Source organism: Camellia sinensis, chromosome 8 (assembly GCF_055761805.1).
Source record: "Camellia sinensis isolate YWXY chromosome 8, ASM5576180v1, whole genome shotgun sequence".
Taxonomy (NCBI): Eukaryota; Viridiplantae; Streptophyta; class Magnoliopsida; order Ericales; family Theaceae; genus Camellia; species Camellia sinensis.
In genome coordinates, this window is record NC_138968.1 from 187,141,634 (window position 1) to 187,168,320 (window position 26,687).

Sequence of the window (26,687 nt, forward strand, 5' to 3'; positions counted from 1 at the left end):
CTGCTTCGAGATAACCTGCGTTTAACAATCCATCGACGAGAAGATCGCGGCAGCGAACTGGTGGATTGAAACCCTTCCGACTCATCTCCGACAAGAATTCTTGCGCCTCTTTCATCTTACCCGCCGAGCACCACCCATTGACGAGGATCGAGTAGGTTTTCTTGTCCGGTACAACTCCTTTGCGGATCATTCTCCGAATCAAAGCATAAGCGCCCTGGAAATTCTTGACCTCGCAGAGAGCGAAGAGAAGCGAGTTATATATCTGAGTGTTTTGGGGACAACTAAAGGTTTTCGATTTGTTGAAAAGCTCGACGGCTTGATCGACGAGGCCGTGCTTGCCGTAGTGTTCGATGATGAAGGAGATGAGGTCAGGGGAGATAGGGAGATTGTGAGATTTCATTTGTTCGGCGACTTTCCACATGGTTTCCCAATGGCGAGTGCGAGCTAGGGGTCGATGATTGAGCTGATGATCATGGGTCTGTGAATTGATTGAGTGATGTGGTGCTTCCCGTGGCTGCTGCTACTGTGGTGTGGTGATGACAGCGGTGGTGTCTGTGGCAGTGAGGTGCCGAGAGGGAGAGGGAGGTTTGAATTGGTTGAGATCCGGCGGGCGGTCAAGGCAAGGTTGCCGCCCGCCGGAAGGCAAAGAACACCAAGATCTTTAACCTATAGCTCTGATACCATGATAAAATAATGATATATTATTGATTGATGTATATTGATTGATGTATAAAGAGAGAATAAAGAGAGAAATACAGAGAGAATAAATTGTATATATTAATATTGATGTATTGAATATATATTACACAGAGAAGGCACTCTCTTTTATAGAGAGAAATGGATGCCTCGGATGCCTTGGAGGATGCCCACCAAAAATGCTAAAGGTAAAGGAAAGCATGCTACAATTATATACAATGCTATGATGATGTCCACCGAAAGTTGCACTATATTTAGGTATTATATTATATTACTAACACTGATTTTGCAGAGTTGTATAGTCTCTAATCCATTGTGGGTTTCTAGTAAGGCACTAATATTTGGATTAATGTGGGGATGGTTTTATAAGTTTGTTTTTATAATGTCATTACATTGCCCCCAAGAGTTTATAATATTTGATGCCATTATTTACGTGTAGTTGACTTGGACAAAGTTGCCAGTTGGCATTTGTCTGAAGTAATTAGACCATCTTCAATCCTAATCTTTTTTTCTTTTTCGTCAAATTTAATTGAAAATTTGATTACAAACTTCATTCTTTACTCTCTTTTTTATCATCAATGGTTTTTCCAGCCAAACTTCTTATTCTTCTTTTTTTTTTTTAAAAAAATAAAATTAATTTAATCAAATTTGAGTAAAAATATGGCTGTTGAAAAATGATAAAAGATTTGGTTCATCCTTAATTTGATAAAAAAAAAAAAAAAATTATCTTTCCCTCAAATTGATTTGGCATAGATGGAATGGTTGGAGTACGTTTTTAGCATTTTTTGTTAGTAAATTTGAATTTGATGAAGAATTAGAGATGCTCTTAGACAGGTCTAGATTGAACCAGGGGACATTTGGAGCTTCCTATTAAGATTTTGTCTCCCAATTATTCTCAATTCAACATGTATTTGGATACGTTTACAGTCTTGTCTAGATTGTTGTGAATTATTGAATCTCATTTTTTGGAATCATCCCGATACAATCCAACGGTCACAAACAATCCTTCAAATATTATCTTATTTTTCACTCAGCCATAATCAAACAATGTGGTGGTGGTGGTATTCAAAATTTCAAACTCGCTAGTTTAATCATGATGTTCAAGCATTGGAGTATCCAAGGTTTGAGACTTGTTTATGTTTCATTCATTCTTGAAGTTCTTGAATGGTGTAGTTTATTCTGAAAATGTTTATCAATTCCAGTCAAAGTAAACTTCTAAACAGCAAGTTGTCATTATTAAGAGCACAAAAAACTATTCGGAGTCCTCTTCGGCTTCTACAATAAAATGGAGCAGTAGAGTCATTATCTCCCATAAGTCTTCAAATTTGAAAATTTTGTCAGAATGAAAAACCCAACTCTGACACACACCGTATTGGATCATGTAGAGTTGGATCGATATCACGAATTCAAAGATCAAAATCACAGATTCCAATAGTTTTGCTTTGTACATTTACATGGAATGATCAATTTGGGATTATGCATATTTGCAAGAGTTCATCTTTTGATAAATTTAGTCTTGAGGCGAAAAATCAAGAACTGACAAACTTCCCCTAAAGAAAAAATCTGTGCCAACCGGAAAAAAAACAGGAAGTTCCCGACATGGAAAAGTGACCCTATTATACGACACAAGATGCTAACAAACGGTTGATTGGGCATAATAGCAATCAAGCCAGTTGTGAAGGCGACACCAGTTGAAAACAGTGCAACATGTGTAAGCACAGTGGCACTAGCAAAGTAGTAGAAATAGGTTTCTTCGGCAATAACAGCTCCCCAGAAGAGTATGCAAGCTGCAATCACAGAGAAACTCATAGCGATGGAGTCCGTGACAAGGAACCATTTAAGATGTAGGCTTGATTGCAAAAGTGCCTGCCCTTGATCTGGGCCAACGATGTTGTTGAAGCCTCCGGGAATTGTGAAAGCAGCTGCAAATGTGACGGTGGCAATTAGTGTTGCTACCATTAAGAGGGTGTGACCCATTTGCTTGTAAGTTTCCATTTTGTCAGCAGCAGCTGCAGCTGCAGCTCCCTCCTCGCTTGTGCTTGGGGGAATCTTTTCTTTGGTGGTCCATTTATTTAGGGACCAAGGTTGTCTCCAATTTTTTGATTTCTAGATACATAATACAAAGATAATTGTGAGAATCCGTGCAAAAAATTAAGTTGATTGAACATCAAAACAACACCTCTCGGTGATCCAACTGAAGAGAAACCATCTCCAAAATCAATGTACCTAATTAAACAGTTAATTATATGAACTATGAACTCTACCGATATTAATTACCTTTGGAAATCTCGAGTATGCCTTTCTAATTGACTCCTCATAGTCGATGGCTGTTTGGCCAATGTTGTTCTTGGCTCTTTGATTCACTCTCTCATCCCAAATCAAGTAACGTGCTATCCAACTTTTTCTCTCTCTGGTAGCCAAGTGCAAAGGTGTGTTTCCATCATTATCTGCCTGGTTTATAAGCCCCTCTAGCTCTGTTGTTTCTAAAATGTACCTAACAACACTAGATTTTCCACCGAGGACTGCAAAGTGAAGAGTGTTTTGGCCTCTTAAATCCAGCAGTTCTCCAGAATCCGGGCAACATTGGATGATCTCTTTGATTATGTTGGTATGGCCTCTGGATGCCGCGACATGAAGTGGTGACAGCCCATCTTGATCGGACATGTATACTATGTCGGTGTGAAGTTGAAGTAATCTTTGAACTGTCCTGCGGTCTCCCATAGATGCTGCGTAGTAGAGTGGGGTTCTACCATGATGATCAGCTTCTTTTATTAGTTCTGGTTTCGCTCTAACAAGGGCTTCCATGACATCTAAATAACACATAAAAACAAAACGGTAAAATGTGAGTTTATTTATGAAATCATATAGTTACCATTATTAAATTGGAATCCGGATCCTCGGTTGCACTCCTGTGCCGTGCATTCCTGTCGCCCTCCAAAACGACGTCATTTTGGAGGGTTTTTTTTTCCTTCTCTCTCTTTCTTTCTCTCTCTCTCTTTCTCTTTCTTTCTTTCCGAATCCAACACTGGTATGTTGCTCTCTCTCTCTCTCTCTCTCTTCCTTGTTACCCTCCAAAATACAACACGAAACCATGTGTTACCCACTATCCAACACCTAGAAGCAGAGACACACCAAAAGATAACCATCTGTCCTTCTCTAAAAAATAAAAATAACACATCAAAGATTCAATCAAATTTCTCAAAAGAAATTTGAGAAACATTGGTGACAATGGAGGGTGGTGATAATATACTGAGAGTGAGTAGTGCTCGTTTGAGTAGTTCCAACATATGGAGGAACAGCGGGGGAGAAGTTTTCTCAAAATCCTTTTGCGAAAAAGACGACGAAGAAGCTCTGAAATGGGCTGCACTGGAAAAATTACCCACTTATCAGAGGATTCAGAGAGGTATTTTGACTGAAGAACAAGACCATGCAAGAGAGATTGACATCAAAAAGCTTGGAGTGATTGAGAGAAAGAATCTGCTGGAGAGGCTTGTGAAAATCGCAGAGGATGACAATGAGAAGTTCTTGTCGAAGCTCAAGAAACGCATTGACAGGTAATCTCAAAGTTTTTTTTTTTTTTTTTTTTGGGGGGGGGGGATTTTAAGATTGTAAATTGATCTGGGTTGTTGATGTAATTGTGTTTGAAGCACTTAATTAATTTTTTTTTTTTTGTGTGTGTCTCTGTTTTTTCTGATTTTTACAGAGTTAGGATTGATCTTCCCACCATTGAAGTCCGATAGAGGCAAACCAGGAAGAAGAAATCCAGGAAGAAGAAGAAGAATAAGAAAGAAGAAGAGGAAAAAGAAAAGAAAGAGTTAAACAGAAGATAACACTCTCTCTCTCTCTGTCCTCATTTCAGATTGCAAATTGAATCGGAGAGAGGCATGGAGGAGGAAGAGGAGCAACAATCATTGACCCAAACCACCCCTCTCCTCGGCCTTCCACGGTGGTGCCACCGCCTCACCACTCTCCCATGGGCCACCAACCTCCGCCTCAAAACCACGATCCGGTCCGAACATGGGGGCTCCGTCGGCGACCTCACCACTCTCATCTTCACCTCCCTCTACAACATCTCCACCGGCCTCCTCTTCGGCACCCCCATGCCCGTCCAACCCATGAAATCCATCGCCGCCGTTGCCATCTCCGAATCCCCTCACCTCACTATCCCCCAAATCGCCACCGCCGGAATCTCCACCACGTCCTCCACCTCCACCTCCATCAACAATACCCAACAAACCCATATTAACACAACTTTGCAAACTTTATTACAAGGAAGAGAGAGAGAGAGAGAGAGAGAGAGAGAACGCAGCAGACCAGCGTTGGATTCGGAAAGAAAGAAAGAAAGAGAGACAAGAAAAAAAAAACCCTCCAAAACGTCGTCGTTTTGGAGGACGACAGGAATGCGCAGCACAGAAGTGCGACCGAGGATCCGAATTCATAAAATTGATTTGATATTTTTAATAAACAATCAACATATATACACCTCAAACACCAATGAAATGCATCATCAAAATAGGCAATATGGTAGGCCCACAACTAAAAACTGGATGGTCCAGTCCTTTACCCGAGGCAAGCTGCATTCTTATTTGTTTTTATAATAGAGTAGTAGTATTAGCACTTTATGAATTATTTTGGATCTTTTATTTTTTTAGATCTTTACTTATAAATTTTGAATTTTTTAAAATTTATTTTCCCCTTTAAATAATGTCAAAATTATCTTTAAATATTCCACTCATTGAATGCATACTTTCCACACCTCAAAAAAATCTCCCTTCCAAAAAATCCTAACAAAACCTACTAAGAAGAAGAATAGTTTCATCATTTTCAAAACCCAAGAAGAAGAAGAATATTGTCTCTGCTGGTTTAACCATTGTCACAGTTGGTATGCGCGCGCTCTCTCTCTCTCTCTCTCTCGCATTGCTTCTTCAAAACTAAAATTACAGTACTTGAAAAAATAAAATTTCTGCGAGAGTAAGAATTTTAACTGTTGAAAGTGTTAACAAATTTCTATGTTCAGACCTGTATTCCCAAACAAATAATATATGTTTGGAAATGTGTTCACGAACAAATAAGTAATGTTCGGGCTTGTATTCACGAATTTAAAAAAATGAAAACTTCTGTAGCCGTTAATAGTTTTGACCGTTCAATGTGTTAAAAAATTTTCATATTCGGACCTGCATTCCCGAACATTACTTCTTTGTTCGGGATAATATTCCTGAACAAATAAGTAATATTTGGGCCTGTATTTCTAAACTTGAAAAAAATGAAAACTTCTGCAAGCATTAACAATTTTGACCGTTTAATGTGTTAAGAAATTTTCATGTTTTGACCGTTCAATGTAATTAATTAAATGGTTGCAACTGTTGCTGCCGAAATATTGCCGCCAAATGGTTTTTAAGGTTTTGAGGGTGAATAGGTTTTGAAGGTAAGATTTGAGAAAGATAAATGGGTGGTGATGGAGGTGGGTGCTCTCATAAACCCTAATTCATGATCTAGTTGGTGTGTAGGTTTAATTGTGAGATGTGGTGCCTCAAAATTAATGATATCCTTTGTAGTAATTTTATTTAAGGTTATTATTGTAATAAAAAAAAGAGCTAAAAATTGGGGGGTTCAAAATAATTTATGAGGTGCTAATAGTAGCACTCTTATAATAAATGCATATAAAAAACTAAGCGAGAGAAGTATAAAATTACCCGAATGCCCCTCTACGATGGTAGCATGCAAAGCTGTTTGGCCATCTGACCCGCCATAAGCCGAAGAACAAGCTGCCATGAGTATGCGCTTCACAATTGTCAGCATTCCATCTCTAGCAGCCAGATACAACGGGGACTCACCCGTGTTGTTCTCGAAACAGGCCAGCCCAGGATCAACCTTTATCAAAAACTCAGCCACTCTGAGATTATGGTTCCTCACAGCCTCATGCAAAACTGTGTTGCTGTTAGGATCAAACACACACCCAGAAAAATATCACACACACACAAAGAGCACAATATTTACGTGGTTCGGCCCAATGCCTACATCCACGGACAGAAATGAGAATTTTCACTAAAATGGAGCAAAATACAAAATATAGAGGAGGAGATGAAACTCACTCAACTCACAGCTCTTACTCTCCAATTTCTGATGTCTCTCATCCTCTCCCTCCCATCTCTATTTATACACAAAAGGAGTAGGTGGGAGAGCCTTCATTCTTGACTTGGGTAGCCTCCATTCTTGACCCTTGCTATGGTTGGTGGCTGCCAAGCTTGACTTGGTTGGTTCCCATGTTTTTCATGCATGTGGGTTGGAACAACAATTCTCCCCCTCCATACCCATATGCATGACTGACTTCTCACTTGAAGTCCATCCCGGCAATGTCTCTGCAAATTTCGAGTTTGTCTCTCGAGACCACCTTTGTAAGCATGTCAGCTGGATTCTTATCTGTGTGGATCTTGGTCAGTTCCAATAACTGCTTGTCCATCACTTCGCGTATCCAATGATACCGAACATCAATGTGCTTTGTGCGAGAATGGTACATTGAATTCTTGCTCAGGTCTATGGCACTCTGACTATCACAATGTACCGTGAACTTTTCTTGCTTTAATCCCAATTCTTGGAGAAACCGTTTCAACCACAACATTTCTTTCCCGGCTTCCGCTGCGGCAATATACTCTGCCTCAGTTGTGGATAAAGCAACACACTTTTGCAGCTTGGACTGCCAAGACACAGCTCCCCCTGCGAAAGTGAACAGCAATCCTGATGTAGATTTCCTACTATCAAGATCGCCTGCCATATCTGAATCAGTATAGCCTTCCAAAACTGGTTTAGCATCTCTAAAGCACAAACACATTTTTGCTGTACCCTTGAGGTACCTCAGAATCCACTTGACTGCTTCCCAATGCTCTTTTCCTGGATTGGAAAGGAATCTGCTTACAACTCCAACCGCATGAGCAATATCTGGTCGGGTGGACACCATTGCATACATCAAACTCCCTACAGCGGATGAGTAGGGAATCGCCTCCATCTCTTGTCTTTCCTTCGTAGAGGAGGGACAGGAATTCTTGCTCAGCTTGAAATGATTAGCCAGCGGAGTACTGACTGGCTTGGCATCTTTCATGTTGAACTTCTCAATCACTCGTTCAACGTACTTCTCCTGTGACAGCCACAACTTCTTGGCTTTCCTGTCACGCACAATATTCATGCCCAAAATTTGCTGTGCAGGGCCTAGGTCCTTCATGTCAAAGGACTGTAATAACTCCTTCTTCAGTGATCTGATTGTTGTGGCATCTTGTCCAACGATCAACATGTCATCAACATAGAGCAGAAGTATGATAAAGTTTCCACCGGGAAATGTCCTGACATAAACACACTGGTCTGCAACAGTTCTCTTGTACTCATGACCTACCATGAATGAGTCAAACTTCTTGTACCACTGTCTCGGCGCTTGTTTGAGGCCGTAGAGACTCTTCTTCAATCTGCAGACTAAGTTTTCTTTCCCTTTGACTTCAAAACCTTCTGGCTGCTCCATGTAAATTTCTTCCTTCAGATCACCATGGAGAAATGCTGTCTTCACATCCATTTGTTCAAGTTCCAAATTCAAACTAGCTGCTAGTCCCAAAACTACTCGAATGGATGTCATTTTCACAACTGGCGAGAAGATTTCATCAAAATCAATACCTTTCTTCTGCCCAAAACCTTTGACAACCAATCGAGCCTTATACTTGACTAGCTTTCCGCTGCCATCTTTCTTCAACTTGAACACCCATTTGTTCTGCAATGCTTTTCGACCCTGGGGAAGTTTCACCAAATCATAAGTCTGATTCTTCTGCAAGGATTGCATCTCTTCTTGCATAGATTGCTGCCAGCTACTCTTCTCCTTATGATTTTGAGCTTCTTGAAAACTTTCTGGCTCCCCCTCATCGGTAAGCAAAATATACTCAGAAGCAGGGTATTTGGTTGACGGCTTAAATTCTCTTGTTGATCTTCGTAACTGTGGACCAACAGTCTCTGGTAGAGGGGGTTGTGGCTCCCCCTGCTCAACACCCTCTGCTTCTGGATCTTCTTCTTCTAGAAATCCATCCTGCAACTCTACATTATTGACTGCATGCTGCGGTAACTCTTCTTCATCAGTGGCATGCTGTGATGGTGCAGGGTTTGGAATAATTTCTGAAACATCATCAACTTTGGGTTTGGCTGGTTGCCCAAAGTCTTCAAAGGTCTGGCCTTCTTGAAACACCACATCTCGGCTTCGAATGACCTTTTTGTGTTTCGGATCCCACAATCTGTATCCAAATTCTTCATCTCCATAGCCAATAAAGATGCATGGAGTGGCTTTGTCATCCAGCTTCTGTCTGTGCTCCTTGGATACATGTGCAAATGCTTTGCACCCAAACACTCTCAAGTGAGAGTAAAAGATCTCCCTTCCAGACCATACTTCTTCTGGAATCTGAAAATTCAGTGGAACTGATGGCGATCTGTTGATCAAATAGCAAGCAACACGAACAGCTTCTCCCCAAAATGGCTTTGGTAGCTTTGCCATTTTGAGCATACATCTGACCTTCTCCACAATGGTTCGGTTCATTCTCTCGGCTATACCATTGTGTTGTGGGGTTCCAGGAACAGTCTTCTCATGCCGGATGCCGTGAGTAGCACAGTAGGCTTTAAATTCCTTTGATGTGTACTCGCCTCCATTGTCTGTTCGGAGACATTTCAGCTTCTTTTCAGTCTCCCTTTCCACCATAGCATGGAATGTCTGAAAATGCTGGAACACCTCAGCTTTGGTCTTTAAGACATAAACCCATACCTTCCGTGATGCATCATCAATGAACGTCAGAAAGTATTTTCTACCACCCAACGATTCCACTTCAATGGGACCGCAAACATCAGAGTATACTCTGCTCAACAACTCTGATTGTCTTCTGGATGATGAATGGAAAGCTACTCTATGATGCTTCCCAAACAAGCAGTTGTCACAAGGATTTAATTTTGCATCTTTGGCAAAGGGAATAAGTGACTTCTTTGCCAAAATCTGTAACCCTTTCTCACTCATGTGACCCAGCCTTTTGTGCCACAAATTTGGTGACGTCTCATCTTCTGCTGCGTTGAGACTATTTGAATTCACCTCCACATGAGTCTTGTATAGTGTGCCAATTGCCTGTCCTTTGGCTACCACGAGAGATCCCTTTTTCAACTTCCATATGCCTTTGCCAAAGTAGTTCTCATAGCCTTGTCGATCTAAGGCTATCCCTGAAATAAGATTCAGGCGTAAATCGGGAACATGCCTGACATCTTTCAACACCATCGTGCACCCAACTTTGGTTTGGATATGAACATCACCAATTCCCACAATTTTTGAAAAACTGGAGTTACCCATTTTCACTGTACCAAAATCTCCAGCTTGGTACGTACTGAAGAACTCCTTCTGGGATGTAGCGTGGTAGGAAGCTGCTGTATCTACCACCCACTCGGTGTCGTTGTCTGACATATGGAGGCATTCTTCTTCTTCAACAGAGAATAATGCAATATCCTCTGAGACAGAAACTGCAGTGGTCCCATCTTCGGTCTTTGGCTGTCTATTGCCTTGTTGTTGTTCTCCCTTCAAGGCATAGCAATACTTCTTTATGTGACCCTCCTGGCCACAATGGTAACATTTGAACCTTGGCCGGCTCGTTCCTTCTTTGAATTTCCCTCTGTCTTGAGATCTTCCTCTGCTGCGTCCTCTACTTTTGCTTCTTCCCCTGCCCCTGCCTCTGCTTTTATTTTCTGTGACGAGGGCATGGGATTGATCTCCACCCATTTCTTTCTTTCTTGCCTCTTCACTAAATAAGGCATCTGTAACCATGCTCATGGTCAGTTTCCCTTCTGGGGCAGAGTTGCTGAGAGACACCACCAATGTCTCCCAACTGTCTGGCAAAGAACTGAGCAGCAATAGGGCCTGCATCTCATCATCTAACTCCATTTTGACAGTTGTTAGTTGGTTCACCAAATTTTGAAACTCACTGGTATGTTCAGCAACAGAGATACCGCCTTTCAACTTCAAATTCACAAGTCTCCTCATCAGGAGGGCTTTGTTCCGAGCAGTCTTCGACTGGTACATGCCTTCTAACTTTATCCAGAGAGCATAGGCATCAGTCTCCTGGGCGACATGGTGGAAGACACTGTGATCAATCCATTGTCTGATCTGGCCAATGGTCTTTCGGTTCTTCCGCTTCCAGTCTTCGTCTTTTTCCGTTGGTGGTTTAACTCCATTAAGCTCAATGGGGTCAAACAAATCTCGGCAATACAAGACATCTTCCATTCTAGGCTTCCAAATGGCATAATTGGAAGCATTTAACTTTATCATAGAACCTGAAGTCGACGTTGATTCCTCCATCATACAATAATGATCGTTGGCTGAAAAACAAGTTTTGCTGTGGAGTCCGGACTGGTCAAATTAGCCGAAAAAGCACTTCGGATTGCCAAAATAAAAACTTCAAATTTTTCAAAACTTATTTGCAAAATCTGACCGTACGGATGTGTCCGGAATACTCCAAATAGTCGGAAACCACTATTGGATCATCCAAATCGGATCTCAAATGGCTTAGATCAAGCCAAAACAGATTGAATGGTTCAGATGGGCAGAATCTGGTGCGCCTGCGAAGCACCAGAATATTCCTCCGGTTCTGCTGACGTCAGCGGCTCAGTCAGCGGCTTGGTCAGCGGCTTGGTCAGCGGCTTGGTCAACTCGGCTTCGGCTCGGCTTGGGGCGCGCGTGCTGATGGCGCGTGTAAGACACGCGCTGGTCCTCAGTCGTCTTCCTCCTTGAACCGCGCGTGGAGCGCGTGTCTGAGAGTGGGATCACGCGCCGGGTGCCTGAACGGCGCGTGTGGGCGCGTGAAGAGAGTGGGATTCACGCGCCAACTTCCAGGGGCGCGTGGGAGCGCGTGCGGCCTCCGTTTGGTGTCTGTTTTATATTTCTGGACTCCTCTCGTCGAGTCCTTGCTCCTGGTATGCTCAAAATCGGATTTCGAGCAATACGATTTCTGGGCAGTTTCGAAACAATACTCTGTTTTTCCGAAAAACGTATAATTTGGCTCTGATACCACTTTGTTAGGATCAAACACACACCCAGAAAAATATCACACACACACAAAGAACACAATATTTACGTGGTTCGGCCCAATGCCTACATCCACGGACAGAAATGAGAATTTTCACTAAAATGGAGCAAAATACAAAATACAGAGGAGGAGATGAAACTCACTCAACTCACAGCTCTTACTCTCCAATTTCTGATGTCTCTCATCCTCTCCCTCCCATCTCTATTTATACACAAAAGGAGTAGGTGGGAGAGCCTTCATTCTTGACTTGGGTAGCCTCCATTCTTGACCCTTGCTATGGTTGGTGGCTGCCAAGCTTGACTTGGTTGGTTCCCATGTTTTTCATGCATGTGGGTTGGAACAACAGTTGCCCCACTTATTTCTCATCCTTAGAATCGCAATCCCTCTGTTTCCTCTGTTTACAATGTCTTTACACGATGAAGATAGCATCTCTTCGATCAGAAAACCAACAATGGAGATGCGGTCAGCTCTTGCAGCAACATGTAGAGGCGTGTCCCCATCCAAGTTCGGCTGAGCGAGGAGAGACTGTTGTCGATTGTAAATCTCAGCAACAACGTTTTTGTGTCCAAATTGTGTGGCGACATGAAGTGGTGTGTTTTCATGAGGCGTTAGTTTTAGAAGTAGGCTTGGATTTTCATTGAGGAGTTGTTTGCAGTGAAGAATGTCTCCTGATTTTGCAGAGTTGTATAGTCTCTGATCCATGGTGGGTTTTCTAGGAAGCCACTTACATTTGGTTTCATGTTGGGTTCGTTTAATTTAAGTTTGCTTTAATTGCTTATGTGTAAAATGTGAATGCGTTGACCCCTTAGGGTTTAGTGTTTTTTATTTTTGCTATCTGCTCTGATGTAACATATTCAACAAGTTGGTGCAATGAAATCCATATCGAACCCATTAACAGTAGTCGATATGCTATGTAATAGTATTATCAATTAATAAAAAAATATATATTGTGATAGTAGAGATTATAATGGTTGCAAGAGATAAATTTTTCATATTAACCCGTTTACTTTTCATAATCGGAACTAACGAGGGGTACACGTGATACATGTAATTAAGAGAACTAATAATAAAAATAAAGAATAAAGAATTTAATATCATAATATGTATGTTGCTTAAAGATCTTAAATTCAAAACTTGCTTATGCTATGTATAATAATTTTTTTATTTATAAAGTTACCGTGTGCCAGGAGGAGAATAAGGTTTACTAAACTATTTTAGCCGTCACTTAATAATAATATAGATATAGATAGATATAGATGTTTGTCAAAAGTCCTCAGCAGTATACTTTCTGGTATTCAAACTAATTCAATATCAAAAGTTTTGACCTGTGAGACTTTGAGGCCATGTGTTATTTTTGATTCATTCAAAGATTTATTTTTTTCAAAGGTGGAGTTAATTTGAACACGACGCTTAACTGAAAAATGTCCAATTCCAGTCAAAATGCAAATTTGACAAAACAGCGTTAGGCAAACCCCAAATATGGGACGGCATTCACATTTGTGGTTTAGAATATCTCCTATTTTTTAAGTCAGTCAAATTATTGTGTTCATATTGGATCATATTTGATATGTTGTTTATGCACTTAGTGTTAACGTGACATTTATAACTCTTTTAAAAAATATATAATCATATTATTTTTTAAAATAATATTTTCACATGATTATATTTTTAAAAATAACAATGGGTTGGAATAAACAGAGATGCAATAAAAATTGAGAGAATAAGTAGAGATGGAGACCTCAAAACAGCAGAAAATCCCTTTTGCCTAGCAATGGAGGCTAAGTTAGATGTAGAGAGCGAAAATAAAAATAGACAAAATACCTCTTATGATGCAGAGTGTACGGGGGCGAAATATCCTCTGCTTTCCGTACTCCTTGTACTCCAAGCTTCTCTTGACGACGTCTACCTGGCAACACAGAAACGGTGAGCTGCCCGGCGGTGGTGTGCCGAATAAACCCTCCGACGATCAAGTCAGTCCACTTGAAGAAGAAGACTGTTGGAGAGAGAGTATTCTTTTTGGAGAAGAATTTGCATACCTCTAACGTTCGTCCTCCTCCATATTTCAAGGCTGGCCATGCAGCCTCAAGATTATGCGCGCACTACCTCTGTTGTCCTTCCCAGGACAGGTGGCAGTGCTCGCCTCTCACCACCTTACGCGTGTAAAGGCTTAGTCCTCCCACCAGTACACGCAGAATTGTCCAACGGTATTGGCGCATGCTTGGAGCAGATTTCCTCTATCCCTCACGCCATTGGTCCAGGTGGCACACTCGACCAGAATACCACGACCGGCCTATCACTTGTGGAGAGTTGCCATCACATGCACTCAACCGAGCTATGCACCACCGGACTGTCCCTTGCGAAAGGGCCAAAGGGCGATACTCAAAGCCAAGCTGACATTGATCGGTTCATTAGGCTAACCGGTTGTGAGGTATGCCGGTCTCCACCCGTCCTACCTTTATTCTCGGTCACACGAAGCCCACTTATCTCGGCTGGTCAGTCAGAAGCGTGCCGGCCCTAACCGCGTCCACAGTCTAGCCCAAGTTGCTCTTAGCTTGGTCATCAGACACTGCTACGCGCTCGGCTGCGTTATAGCTCAGCCAAGCATTGGTTCGTGTCTGGCCAGTCTTCTGCTCGGCGGCGTGCGGTTCATCATGATCGGCGTTATCGTAGCTCGGCCGTACTAACGCGCAAATCTCACCTCTCAATTGCCCCTTAACCCCATCCGACCTAGTCGTGATTGGGGTAACCATCGTGACCGAGCTAACGGATGAGTTGCGCCATCACCAAGCCGAGCATGATTGGGGGCATATCTATCGCCGAGCTGTCCCATTTGGTCGGCCATTTTCTCCGCAGTCTCATCAAAGGTCGTACAGCCGTACTGACAGCCGCGTTTCCAATGCCATGTGGCTTCACGCCATTGGGTTGTGCAGCCAGCTGTCCTGCACGCGCAGAATTCAAACGGCACAGCCGTTTGGTGTTCGTTCCCCCCTCTTTTGTATTCCAACGAAGGGCCTACAACCCTTCACTTTTCACCTTCTCTTCCATACAAACCCTAAGCCTCTCAAACCTTCGAACCCCCAAGACCACTGCCATTACTGTCTCAGTGCTACATCCTCCATTTCAGATCCTTTCGAAGGCCGCAATCGAGCTCTCGAGGTTGCGTTCACCCTCGCATCTGTCCCCCCGGTAAGCTACACTACCCTCCCTTGCATTTTCTGTTTCTATTTCTCAAAATTCTTTATGCATGTTCTTCGTGTTTTTTTTTTTTTTGTTTGTGACCACCAGTGCCCCCTTTCTTTGCTTAGAACCTGCACACCCTAGGGCAAATGGGAACTTTGAGAATGGAAGGGGCCTCTGAGCCCCCTGTTCCTCCTTGGTTCAAACGAGTTCGCCCCACTTCTGGGATGAACAGTTTAAATCTGGGTAGAACCGAGCTAAACGCTCATTTAGATCCATAGGTAGAGCTATAGCCGAGCAAAACTGGTTTGTGGCTTCTTACCGAGGTCGCAACCGAGCTGAATACTCTAATTAGATTGGTAAATAGGAACGCACCGAGCTGAATACCTTAACCGAGCTGAATACTCCATTAGATCTGCAAATAGGAATGAACCGAGCTAGGAAATCGACCAAGTGGTCTAGCCGAGATAGGGGTCAGGCCGGTAAAACACCAAAAACCCTTCACGTAGCTATTTCCAATAGAAGCCGTGGAATTTATGCCACGCTAACCCTTGGCCTCATTTTTTAACAATGCAGAACGAACTAGGACCGATCAGTTCAGTCAAGAACCATCACTGGTGGAGCTCAAAGACCGAGCAATTACACCAAACATTTTTGTCCGAGGTACAAGTTAGTTCACCAAATAAAACCGAGGTAGATGGGCAAGTACCGATTCATGGTGAGCTCGCCCGGTGCGATGGCCGAGTTTCGTAGGGAGTACAACATCCCAGATGACGTCGTCTTAGAGCTCGCCAAAAAGGGAGACACCCCTTGGGGGGATCTAGATCGATGCCCCTTTACCGTCGTATCAATAGTAGAGGGAGGGCTCCGCTTCCCGGTTCAACCCTTGATCTGCGAATTTTTGAGGCAGACAAGGCTTTGCCCGACCCAAGTTTCAAATAACACTTACAAAATAATAAACGGGGTCGCCGAGCTGAACCGGAGGCTCGGTCTCAATCTCGGTTTGGCCAAAATTTTCCATCAGTATAGTCTAAGTAGAAACAAGAGTGGGCTTTGCTGGTACATCAAAGTCAAGAAGGGCCGAGCAAAGCTAATAGAGGGCAACCCGGACAAGGAGACCAACGACGACGACTTCTTGTGGGTGTCCGGTGGCTATGAGGACACCGAGGCACCCATACCGGGATGGTATATTAGAAAGGATTTTGGCAGTGCCGGTGAGTCGCTCGGCTGACCGCGCTATTTTCTTTATGCATCAATTACTTTCCATGCCGATCTAACACTTGTCTTCTTTTTGCAGATAAACACCTAGCAGCAGACTACTACCGGGCCAACCAAGAGGCCATCAAAGTCCTGCTGTGCCATCCTGCCGAGGAGAGGGAGGCCTCGAAACTGCTCAGCTTCGAACAGACCTAACACTACACCGCACCGCGCAAGAGCCGGGTTACCGATTTTCTGCATGCACCAACCCCAGAACCAGATCCAAACCTACCACCGATCAGGCTTGTTCCACTCACCGCCGAGCGAAAAATGGCCAAAATCAGGGCCATCAAGTCCATGATCATCGGGGAAGAAGACGAGTCCCAGAAACCAGAGGCAACAGGGGGGACATCCTCCACACCTACCGGGCAACAAGAAGGGGCAGTACTGGCGCTCGCCAGCGAGCAACCGGCTGGTCGATCCAAGAAGCGGCCGAGGAAAGAGCAAACCGGGCCGCGTCTGGCCGATGAAGACTCTACCGATGGCGTCTCCACCGAGCTCGGGGACCAGACCGAGCAACCACAGACCGGCAAGTCCAAGGGCCCAGCCACCCCCCCCCCCGGTCTGGGCGCCCAAGTTCAAATACCAAGGCCGAGCAGTTTCTGCTGAAGACTCCGTCTACGCGAACAAGGACTACTCGTTTGGTTTCAATTTGACCAAGGGGTTGATCTTGCCCGCTGACATGAAAAAACACGACGAGCTTTCCGACCTCAAGGTCCTCCGCTCGGTGGCGAAATCCATAGTGCTGGTAAGTTCTCCATTTTTTACGTCAAACTTTTTGCTCTATTTTTGCTCAGTTCACCGGATACTAACCATCTCACGCTTGTTTTCAGGCCGCGCAAAAGAACTATTTGGCCCACGACCGCATGATCAAGGTGCGACAGAGCCTGCGGGATGCAATAGCGGAGAACAAGGCCCAAAAGGCCGAGATAGCGAAGCTTAAGTCCGCGCAGGAAGCGGTTGAGGCCGAACGAGATAACCTGGGCCAAAAGGTCGATTGAGCTGAAGCGGACAAATAGCGGGCCGTGAAGTCGACCAAAGCCCGGTATCTCGCCGAGCTGAGGAAGCTGCGCGATGCCCATAAAGAGGAGAAAGATAAGGCGGTTAGCGACGCCGAAGACAAGGGCTATGCTCAAGGCGAAAGAACGTATGAACGGCAGGTGCAGGCGACCAAGGACATCTTTTTCCAGTGCGGCTGGAAAGCTGCTGTGGAGAAAGTTGGCCTTGGTCAGGATGCTGACATGTTCCTATATCAGCTTCCGGCCTTCATACCGCACTATATGCAGGCCTATGCGAGCGCCGCGCAGAAGAGGCTCATAGAGGAGGCCAAAAAGGAAGCCGCGGAAGAAGCCGCCGCCGCACAACAAGCCGAGCAAACTTCTCCTGAAGCGTCTCAGGATGTTGAAGATCACGTAGCCGATCGGGAGGTTGCCGTGGTGGAGGTCGCGGATGATGAGTTGGAAGTAAGCCTGCCCGAGCACAATCTTGAGGTGGCCGAGCAGGCTCTGGAGGTCGCCGAGCAAACGGTTGATCTGGAACTGGACTGAAATGCCTTCTCTTATTTCTTACTTTATTTTCGTTTCTTGTTTTTTTTTTTGTTTTTTTTTTGTTCAATGTAACCGGGCTAGGGCCCCACAATTGTAACACAATTTCGTTAATCAATGAAATTTTAACTTTTTGCCCGTTTAACTTCTATTGCTTTTTGGCGTCGACGTGCAAAATTTCCATAAACGCGTTCAAACTTCAACTAGCAGCTCGGCTCTTTTGGAATTTCAGATGCACCTTTTAAAATGCCGAGCAAAATATGCTCGGCTCGAAATTAAGGGCTCATGAACGCGGCCGAGCAAAACCCAGCTCGCCCTTTCAGTTGGGTAGATCGCCAACACTTCACTTCTGCCGAACAATGTCAGCTCGGCTTCTCATTAGTTGGACAAAACACCAACATGCTAAATCTGGCCGAGCAAAGTCAACCCGGCCGCTACATTGGGCAAAACACCAATGTTTCATTTAGGTTGGTCATGTCGCCAACATTTCTTTTCCGCCGAGCAAAGTCAGCTCGGCTTTTTATCGGCTCGTTTTCCATATTGGACAAGACACCAATACGCCGTCTGGGCCGAGGGAAATCAGCTCGGCCCTTACATTGGGCAAAACACCAATGTTTCAGTTTGGCCATGACGCCAACATTTCGGCCGGGTGAGCAAAACCAGCTCGGTCCCAATGCGAATTGGTCCATACGCCAATTATGTCGTTGGACAATGCAACTGTTTGTGCGGTCTGCTTCCATTCCGGCAAGTGGGAATCAGTCCGGTCCCATTCAGGTCGGTCCTCTTGCCCCTGGCATCCATAATTGCCTTGCGTCCTTGCGAATTCATTGTACAAAGATGTAATACCAAACAACAAGAGGGCTATTTTTCATTACAAAAGCATTGTTATCTTTTACATTAAGTGCCAAAAGGCTAAAGGTCTAGAAAAGCTAAACAGCACAAGAAAATTACATCTTAAAAGTAAAAGACCTTAAGGTTGGCCGTATTCCATGGTCTGGGGACAGCCTTGCCATCTATATCTTCCAGATGGTATGCCCCTTTACCAGCAAGACCAATCACCTTGTATGGTCCTTCCCAATTTGCACCGAGCTTTCCTTCGCAAGGGACCACTGTGTTGCCAAGCACCTTTCTTAATACCCAGTCCCAAATCTTGAACAGCCTGGGGTGCATAGCCTTGTTGTACTTTTTGGAGAGTTCTTGTTGATAAGCCGCTAAGTGGATCAATGCTCGCTCCCTCCTTTCTTCAGCAAGGTCCAACTCCAATGCCACCGCTTCATTATTCAGATTTGGCTGGAAACTTTCAGAGCGGATGGTTGGCATGCCAATTTCCAACGGGATGACGGCTTCCATGCCATAGGCCAAAGCAAATGGTGTTTCCCCGGTTGACCGCCTTGGCGTAGTGCGGTATGCCCAGAGCACATTAGGGAGTTCTTCAGCCCACTTGCCCTTAGCCTTCTCAAGCCACTTCTTCAGCCCGTCCATGATGGTCTTGTTTGAGGCCTCTGCTTGACCATTTGATTGAGGATAGGCCGGCGTCGAATTATAGAACTCGATCTTCAACTCTTCGCAAAATCCGCGAAAGAGTTTATCATCAAATTGAGTGCCATTATGCGAGATGAAGGCCTTGGGTATACCGAAACGGGTGATGACGTTTTTCCATACAAACTTCTTCACGTCCTTTTCCCTTATGGTCGCTAGTGGCTCGGCCTCAACCCACTTGGTGAAATAGTCGGTGGTGGCGATGGAGAACTTGCGGTTGCCCGGTGCAGCTGGGAGTGGCCCAACAATATCCAACCCCCAAAGCGCGAACGGCCAAGGACTTGTGAGAGCGAGCAAATCTCTAGCCGGCTGGTGGATCTGGTGGGCGAACTTCTGACACTTCTCGCACCTGCGAACATATTTTTGCGCATCTGCCTGCATGCGCGGCCACCAATAACCCTGAGAAATTGCTCGGTAAGCCAAGGATCTGCCCCCAGGATGGCTGCCACAGATGCCCTCATGTATCTCATAGAGGAAAGGCTCCACCTTGGTGGGGTGGACACATTTCAAATACGGCCCGGTGAAAGATTTCTTGTACAAGGCCCCGGACGGGGAGAGCCAAAACCGCTCTGACTTTGCCCGGATCTTGTGTGTCGCCTTCTTTTCTTCTGGTAGAATTCTATCTTTCAGGAAGGCGATGATAGGATCCATCCAAGAAGGGCCCAAGTCGGTGCAGAGTACCTCGGCTGATTCTGGTTCCTCAATGCTTGGCCGGGGTAAAAATTCTACCATCAAGGGGTTAGGAAAAGCTGTCTGAGCAGAAGCAAGTCCGGCCAATTCATCAGCCGCGCTGTTTTCCTCGCGGTCGATTTGTTCCATCTTTATTGCAGCGAACTTCTTGATCTTTGAGCGTACCAGCGCCTGATACTTGGCCATTCTTTCGTCCTTTGCCTCATACTCCCCTGAGACCTGATTGACCACCAACTTGGAATCACTAAATACCATAAGGGCTATGGCTTTCATTCTCAGCGCGCTTCTTAGTCCGGCAAGGAGAGCTTCATACTCAGCCTCGTTGTTGGATGCTGGGAAGCCGAGTGTAATTGCCTGCTCGATGATCAGCCCGTTTGGCGAGTTCAGCACGATGCCCAGCCTGGCCCCATGTCTGTTGGACGCCCCATCAACGAAAAGCTTCTACATCTCGCTAATAAACAGTTTCCAGCAATCAGAGGGGTTCTGGGAGCTTCTCAATTCCAAGTCTCTGGTTGGCTCATTCTGGTCTCTTTCCTCGTCTTGCGCACCAACACTTGTTTTTGTTGTCAGAACCATGGGTTGTGCTAAATCCGCGCCAACCAAATCAATTGGGCAGACTGGATGCATCCCAGGGGCAAATTCCGCCAAAAAGTCAGCAAGTGCTTGAGCCTTGATTGCCCTGCGCGGTCGGAACTTGATGTCATATTGCCCTAATTCCACGGCCCATTTCAAAATTCTCCCAGTGAAGTCTGCCTTTTCGAAAAGCACTTTGAGCGGGAACTCAGTTAACACAACTATTGTATGGGCATGAAAATAGTGTGCCAGCTTTCTTGACGCCATCATTAGGGCCAGCGCCAATTTTTCCAACGGAAGATATCTCGTTTCGACTGGGAGCAGAGTCTTGCTTACATAGAAGGTCGGTAGGTGCTGGATGCCTTCAGCACGAACCAATACCGCGCTGCCTGCGTGTTGAGAGACAGCCAAGTAGAGGTACAGCTCTTCGCCCAGCTGAGGTGTTACCAAAATAGGGGCTGAGGAGAGATATGCTTTCAGGTCTGCTAGTGCACGGTCGCACTCGTCGTCCCAGAAGAACTTGGACTTTAGAGTTTTAAAGAAGGGCCTGCAACGATCAGAAGACCGGCTGATAAATCTGTTCAACGCGGCTGCCATCCCGGCAAGATGTTGCACGTCCTTCGTGGAGTTAGGACGCTCCAGGTCTTGTATAGCCTTGATCCGTGATGGGTCAGCTTCAATCCCTCGATTTGTGACCAGAAAACCCAAAAACTTCCCGGTGCCGACTCCGAAGGCGCATTTGGAAGCATTCAAACGAAGCTTATGGCGTTTAAGTATAGCAAACATCTTTGCTAGGTCGGAGAGGTGCTGAGCTTTATCCTTACTTTTCACCACCATATCGTCGATGTAGGCCTCCATTGTGAGGCCCAGCATTGGGGCGAACATCTTTGTCACCATCCGTTGGAAAGTTGCCCCGGCGTTCTTTAGTCTGAATGGCATGACTTTGTAGCAATATAAGCCTCTGGGGGTTATGAACGACGTGATCTCTCTGTCCGGTTTATACATGGCTATCTGGTGGTAGCCGCGATATGCGTCCAGGAAGCTAAACCTCTGATGGCCAGCGGTTAAGTCCACCAGCTGGTCGATTCGTGGGAGGGGAAAGCTATCCTTGGGGCAAGCTCGGTTGACGGTCTTGTAGTCAACGCAGACTCGCCACTTGTCGTTCTTCTTCGGAACAACCACCGTGTTGGATATCCACCGAGGGTATTGCACCTCCTCTATGGCCCCAGCTTCCAACAGATTCTTCACTTCTTCTGCCACTACTTCAACATGATGCAAGGCTGAGCGGCGCGTCCTTTGAATGACTGGCCGTGCATTGGGGAAGACATTCAACTGATGACAAATGAAGCTCGGGTTGATGCCAGGCACGTCGTAAGGCGTCCAGGCAAAGGCCTCCAAATTGGAAACCAAGAAGTCGACATAATCCATCCGCTCGGCGCTAGACAAGGATGATCCCAAGAGAAAGAATTTAGTTGGATCGTTCTCGTCAATGCGCACTTCCACCAAATCTTCGACCGACTTTTCCTCGGCCTTTCTTTCTACGTCTTCAAGGACCTCTTTACCCTCGGGCCCTTCAATCATTTGGACGAACCCTTTGGCCGCTTGGCTGCCATTTACCGCAACAAAGCATTGTTTCGCCATCACCTGGTCCCCCCAAACTTCCTCTATTGTCCGCTTGGTGCCGGAAAGCGTATGACTTGGTGGAAGGTCGAAGCAACTGCTTGCATGGCGTGCAGCCAACCCCTGCCTAAGATCAAGTTGTAAGTCGATGGAACTTTGAGCACCCAGAACTCTACTTGCTTTACGACCGATCCCACTTTGACCGGCAAAATAATCTTTCTGATTGGCCATTCTGGCTGTGAGTTGAAGCCGACCAAAGGGGACGTTGCGGGGGCCAAGTCCTTGTCTTCCAACTTCATTTGTTTAAACGCGTCATAATACATAATTTCTACCAAACTCCCCTGGTCGATCAAGATCCTCTTGATGTCAAAGTCTTTGACGCGAAGAGTGACTACTAAAGCATCATTGTGCGACATCTGAACTCTTTCCAAGTCCTTGGTTGAGAATGAAAGGATGTCCCTTTCTTCGGTCTTTCCCTTCTTCACAGCGGGCTGAACAGAGAGTACCTCCCTTATGTGCTCAGCCTTCTTGATCATCCCTCTCAGCTCACAGACCCTGGCCGGTTCAATGACACTGTGGATGACGTTGATTACACCTTGCGGGGACGCTTCTAGGGCAGCCAGGCCGTTTGGCTCGGCTTGGTCCGCTGGCGTAGCCTTGATGCCCCCATCTATGTATTGGTCAAGATTCCCCGCCGCCACCAACTCCTCTAAGTGTTGTTTGAGCGGCAAGTAGTCCTCTGTTCGGTGCCCCCGTTGTTCATGAAAGGTGCAGCGATATTTTGAATTGAAGCCCCTCTGCGCACTCCCCAACTTGGCCGGCCAACGGACGAAGGGTTCACCTCGAATCTCGCTTAAAATGCGGTAGATGGGGATTTTAAATACCGTGGTGATTCCCGTCCGTGCCTTTAGTTTTCTTTTGGCATTCTCTGCTGCATCACGGGGAGTGTCATCCCGGTCGGTTCGGCGGCCCTTGTTTCTGTCATCACGGTTTGAACCATGGCGCTGATCTTTTGACCGATTGTTTCGGCGGTTGTCCTCCTGCCCAACCGAGTGAACTTTCCCCACCACCCTTCTGTCCGCCGCGACCGGATTAGCCTTCTCGGTCGCGGAGGTGGCATCATCCTCCACACGAATGAGCTCATTGATCCGCTGCATCAATGACTCCATGGTTGTCGGTTGATGCATCGTGAGTAAATCTCGCAGCCTATGTCCGACTGGGAGACCCCATTTGTATTGAGTGATTGCCAGATTGGTGGGGCAGTCGAGGATCTCATTGTAAGTTTCCCAGTATTTCGCATTGTATGCCTTTAACGAACATCCAAACTCCATCTTGACGCCCAGGAAATGGTCAACCTCCTTCGGCGTTCATGTGTTGGTTTTGAATCTGGTGACGAAGGCTTTCGCTAGCTGCTGCCACCCCTCAATACTCCCCTCCGGGAGCCTTTCGAACCACTTCAAACCCAGCTCTCCCAAGCTTGCTGGGAATATGAGGCACATCAAGGCATCGTTGCGCCGGTGGCCAGCCATCACTTGCTGGTAATGGCTCACATGCATGTACGGATCCGTCTTGCCGTCGTACAAAGTGAACTTTGGCTGGTGGAATCCGGTGGGGAGTGGTGTACTCTCAATCTCTGGAGACAACGGTGTGGCTGTAAGTCGCGCCAGCTCTTTGTCCACCAGCACAGGGGCCATCACTTTGGGGGCTGGCATCGCCACTTCCTCACTACAACGAACTGGAGCGCTCAATCTCTGTAATGCTGGCACTCTCCGAGCCTCCCGACGGCGTGCCCTCTCCTCTAATACATCCCTCAAGTCCCTGGAACGTGTGGAGAAAGAGGATCCCGACGTCGGCGTCGGGCGTGAGGGGCGGTAGGTGCTGTCGCGAGAGAGGGACCTGCCCTCTCTTTGGTCGGAATCTCCAACCCCATAGTTCCTGGTGATGGAGAGAGAGTGAGTCCTCCCCTGGCGGCGACTGCTACTACGAGGGGACGGGGTGCGCTCACTGAGGTTGCCCTCTCCAGCAACACCCTTCCCTTTAATCTGGCGTTTTAACAGCTCCATCTCCACCGCCATCTTGCGAATGAGGGCGTCTTGGTCCTTGAGTTTGTGCTCCAAGCGCTGCGCGCGGGACTCCCCTCGGCGTCGGCGGCTCTCCGGACTCTGCGAGCGATCAGTACTCCTCCCGCGTTTGTCTCGCGCACCTCGCGAAGGAGTCTCTAGGCCCGCCATGGCTGGAATATTCGGAGGACCTTCTCTCAAGCGGGCGTACTCAGGTGTGACACCATCGACGACGGACAGTGGGGCTTTGCCGTTGTTGGCCATGGAAATGGTTGAAGAAGCTCAAAGAACAAGGGTTGAGTATCAAAGACTTCCCACAGATGGCGCCAGTTGTACGGGGGCGAAATATCCTCTGCTTTCTGTACTCCTTGTACTCCAAGCTTCACTTGAGGGCGTCAACCTGGCAACACAGAAACGGTGAGTTGCCCGGCGGTGGTGTGCCGGATAAACCCTCCGACGATCAAGTCAGTCCACTTGAAGAAGAAGACTGTTGGAGAGAGAGTATTCTTTTTGGGGAAGAATTTGCATACCTCTAACGTTCGTCCTCCTCCATATTTCAAGGCTGGCCATGTAGCCTCAAGATTATGCGCGCACTACCTCTGCTGTCCTTTCCAGGACAGGTGGCAGTGCTCACCTCTCACCACCTTACGCGTGTAAAGGCTTAGTCCTCCCACCAGTACACGCAGAACTGTCCAACGGTATTGGCGCATGCTTGGAGCAGATTTCCTCTATCCCTCACGCCATTGGTCCAGGTGGCACACTCGACTAGAATACCACGAACGGCCTATCACTTGTGGAGAGTTGTCATCACATGCACTCAACTGAGCTATGCACCGCCGGACTGTCCCTTGCGAAGAGGCCAAAGGGCGATACTCAAAGCCGAGCTGACATTGATCGGTTCATTAGGCTAACCGGTTGTGAGGTATGCCGGCATCCACCCGTCCTACCTTTATTCTCGGTCACACGAAGCCCACTTATCTCGGCTGGTCGGTCAGAAGCGTGCCGGCCCTAACCGCGTCCACAGTCTAGCCCAAGTTGCTCTTAGCTTGGTCATCAGACACTGCTACGCGCTCGGCCGCGTTATAGCTTGGCCAGGCATTGGTTCGTGTCTAGCCGGTCTTCTGCTCGGTGGCGTGCGGTTCGTCATGATCGGCGTTATTGTAGCTCGGCCGTACTAACGCGCAAATCTCCCCTCTCACAGAGCTTGTTAGAAGAAGAAAAAACCAACTGTACTAACAAAAATGCTTTATGTGGTCTTTTTGCCTCCTCCCTTGGAGATGCTTCAACATATATAAAAGCTGGTTTCAGTTCTGCCTTAAACCAAGTGATTGGTCTTAAAACTCTCTACATTAAGATTAAGTCAAATTTTGAAGATTTAAGGAGGAGGACAAGTGGCAATGTAAGAAGGCGAAAGTTATATGAGTAGTTAGATGATGGTTAATATAAGTTTTTTCCTACATTTCTTCCTATAAATTGTCATTGATGGCTCTATTGTAAGGATCACCAGCAAATCAATACATGACTTGATTTTTTTTTTTTTTTTCCTATCTTAGGAGTAGAGCAAATCTACATAGGAGTAGTTTAAACTTAGATAGGAGTAGTCTTAATGTACTTATAACTTGATAGTTCATTCAATCATTTACATCATCATATTTCTTTTCTCTTTCTATTTTTCTTATTTGTGTTGCCATTATTTTTACTCCAATGAAGTCCTTGAATTTTCAAGGCATAGAATCTCATCACAACTACTTGATCATTGTATTATTTGGTGAGATTTTGGTTAAGGCTTTGATCTAAGCCTAACAAAAATTTTACTAAGAGAGGCATAAGCATATCATCCGTATATGACAAGCCTTTGCCCTTGAGCCAAGTCGCACTTTTAGTTGAATAATTCAAATAATAACATAAATGATGGAAGAATTTTCTCCTTTCCATAATCAATCAATCCCTGTCAATCAGTTTTAGCTCTTTGATATTGAAAAGTACTCTAGTTTTCGATAAATTTGCAAGACTACTTCTTCATCAATTGATAAATTTGGTCTTAAACTTCTACAAAAGACAAGTATTGAACCACGTGAGATATTTGCTTGATAGCAAAAGGGCTAACCCTTGAAGTGGTGGTGTGTTTTCATGAGGTGTTAGTTTTAGAAGGCTTGGATTTTCATTGAGGAGTTGTTTGATGTAACGACCCTATCACGTATAATGACTAGTACTTGGATAGTTAAGAGGATTTGAAATTTAAGTGTCGATTATTATAATTTAACCTGGGATTCACGAAAAGTATGGAGATTGATTCATTTAAGGTTCTATTAAGTGTTTATTTTGGGAATTGGAAATTAAGGGTCCAAATGGTTTAAAGAAGTGAAATTAAGAAGTTGAGTCAATTTAATCTTAATTATGGACCAATTTGGGAGTTTAATTAAATATTCGTTCCAGTTTAGTAAAATTAAGGT

The 26,687-nt window shown here is 45.4% G+C and overlaps 2 protein-coding genes across 2 annotated transcripts; both read right to left on the reverse strand.

Moving 5' to 3' along the window:
* Window positions 1-2,101: 2,101 nt before the first annotated feature.
* Window positions 2,102-12,482, reverse strand: LOC114323938 (uncharacterized). The gene is made up of 4 exons (XM_082884360.1): window positions 12,120-12,482; window positions 6,390-6,627; window positions 2,974-3,506; window positions 2,102-2,802 (listed from the first exon to the last, which is right to left on the reverse strand). The coding sequence occupies exons 1-4, from the start codon at window positions 12,474-12,476 to the stop codon at window positions 2,191-2,193; spliced, it is 1,740 nt and encodes a 579-aa protein (XP_082740486.1). The 5' UTR covers window positions 12,477-12,482; the 3' UTR covers window positions 2,102-2,190.
* Window positions 12,483-22,218: 9,736 nt separating this feature from the next.
* LOC145798347 (uncharacterized) lies at window positions 22,219-23,343 on the reverse strand. Its single transcript, XM_082885870.1, has one exon. It carries the CDS (start codon window positions 23,341-23,343, stop codon window positions 22,219-22,221), a length of 1,125 nt encoding a protein of 374 aa, XP_082741996.1.
* Window positions 23,344-26,687: the final 3,344 nt, after the last annotated feature.

Bases quoted from the DNA above. Each gene is read 5' to 3' on its own strand.
- LOC114323938 (XM_082884360.1), bottom strand. From the start codon at position 12,476: ATGGATCAGAGACTATACAACTCTGCAAAATCAGGAGACATTCTTCAC. The intron at 3,507-6,389 runs GTAATTTTATAC...TGTGTTATTTAG, and splicing joins CATCGTAGAGGGGCATTCGG to ATGTCATGGAAGCCCTTGTT. The intron at 2,803-2,973 runs GTAATTAATATC...TTATGTATCTAG, and splicing joins CATACTCGAGATTTCCAAAG to AAATCAAAAAATTGGAGACA.
- LOC145798347 (XM_082885870.1), bottom strand. From the start codon at position 23,343: ATGGAGTCATTGATGCAGCGGATCAATGAGCTCATTCGTGTGGAGGAT.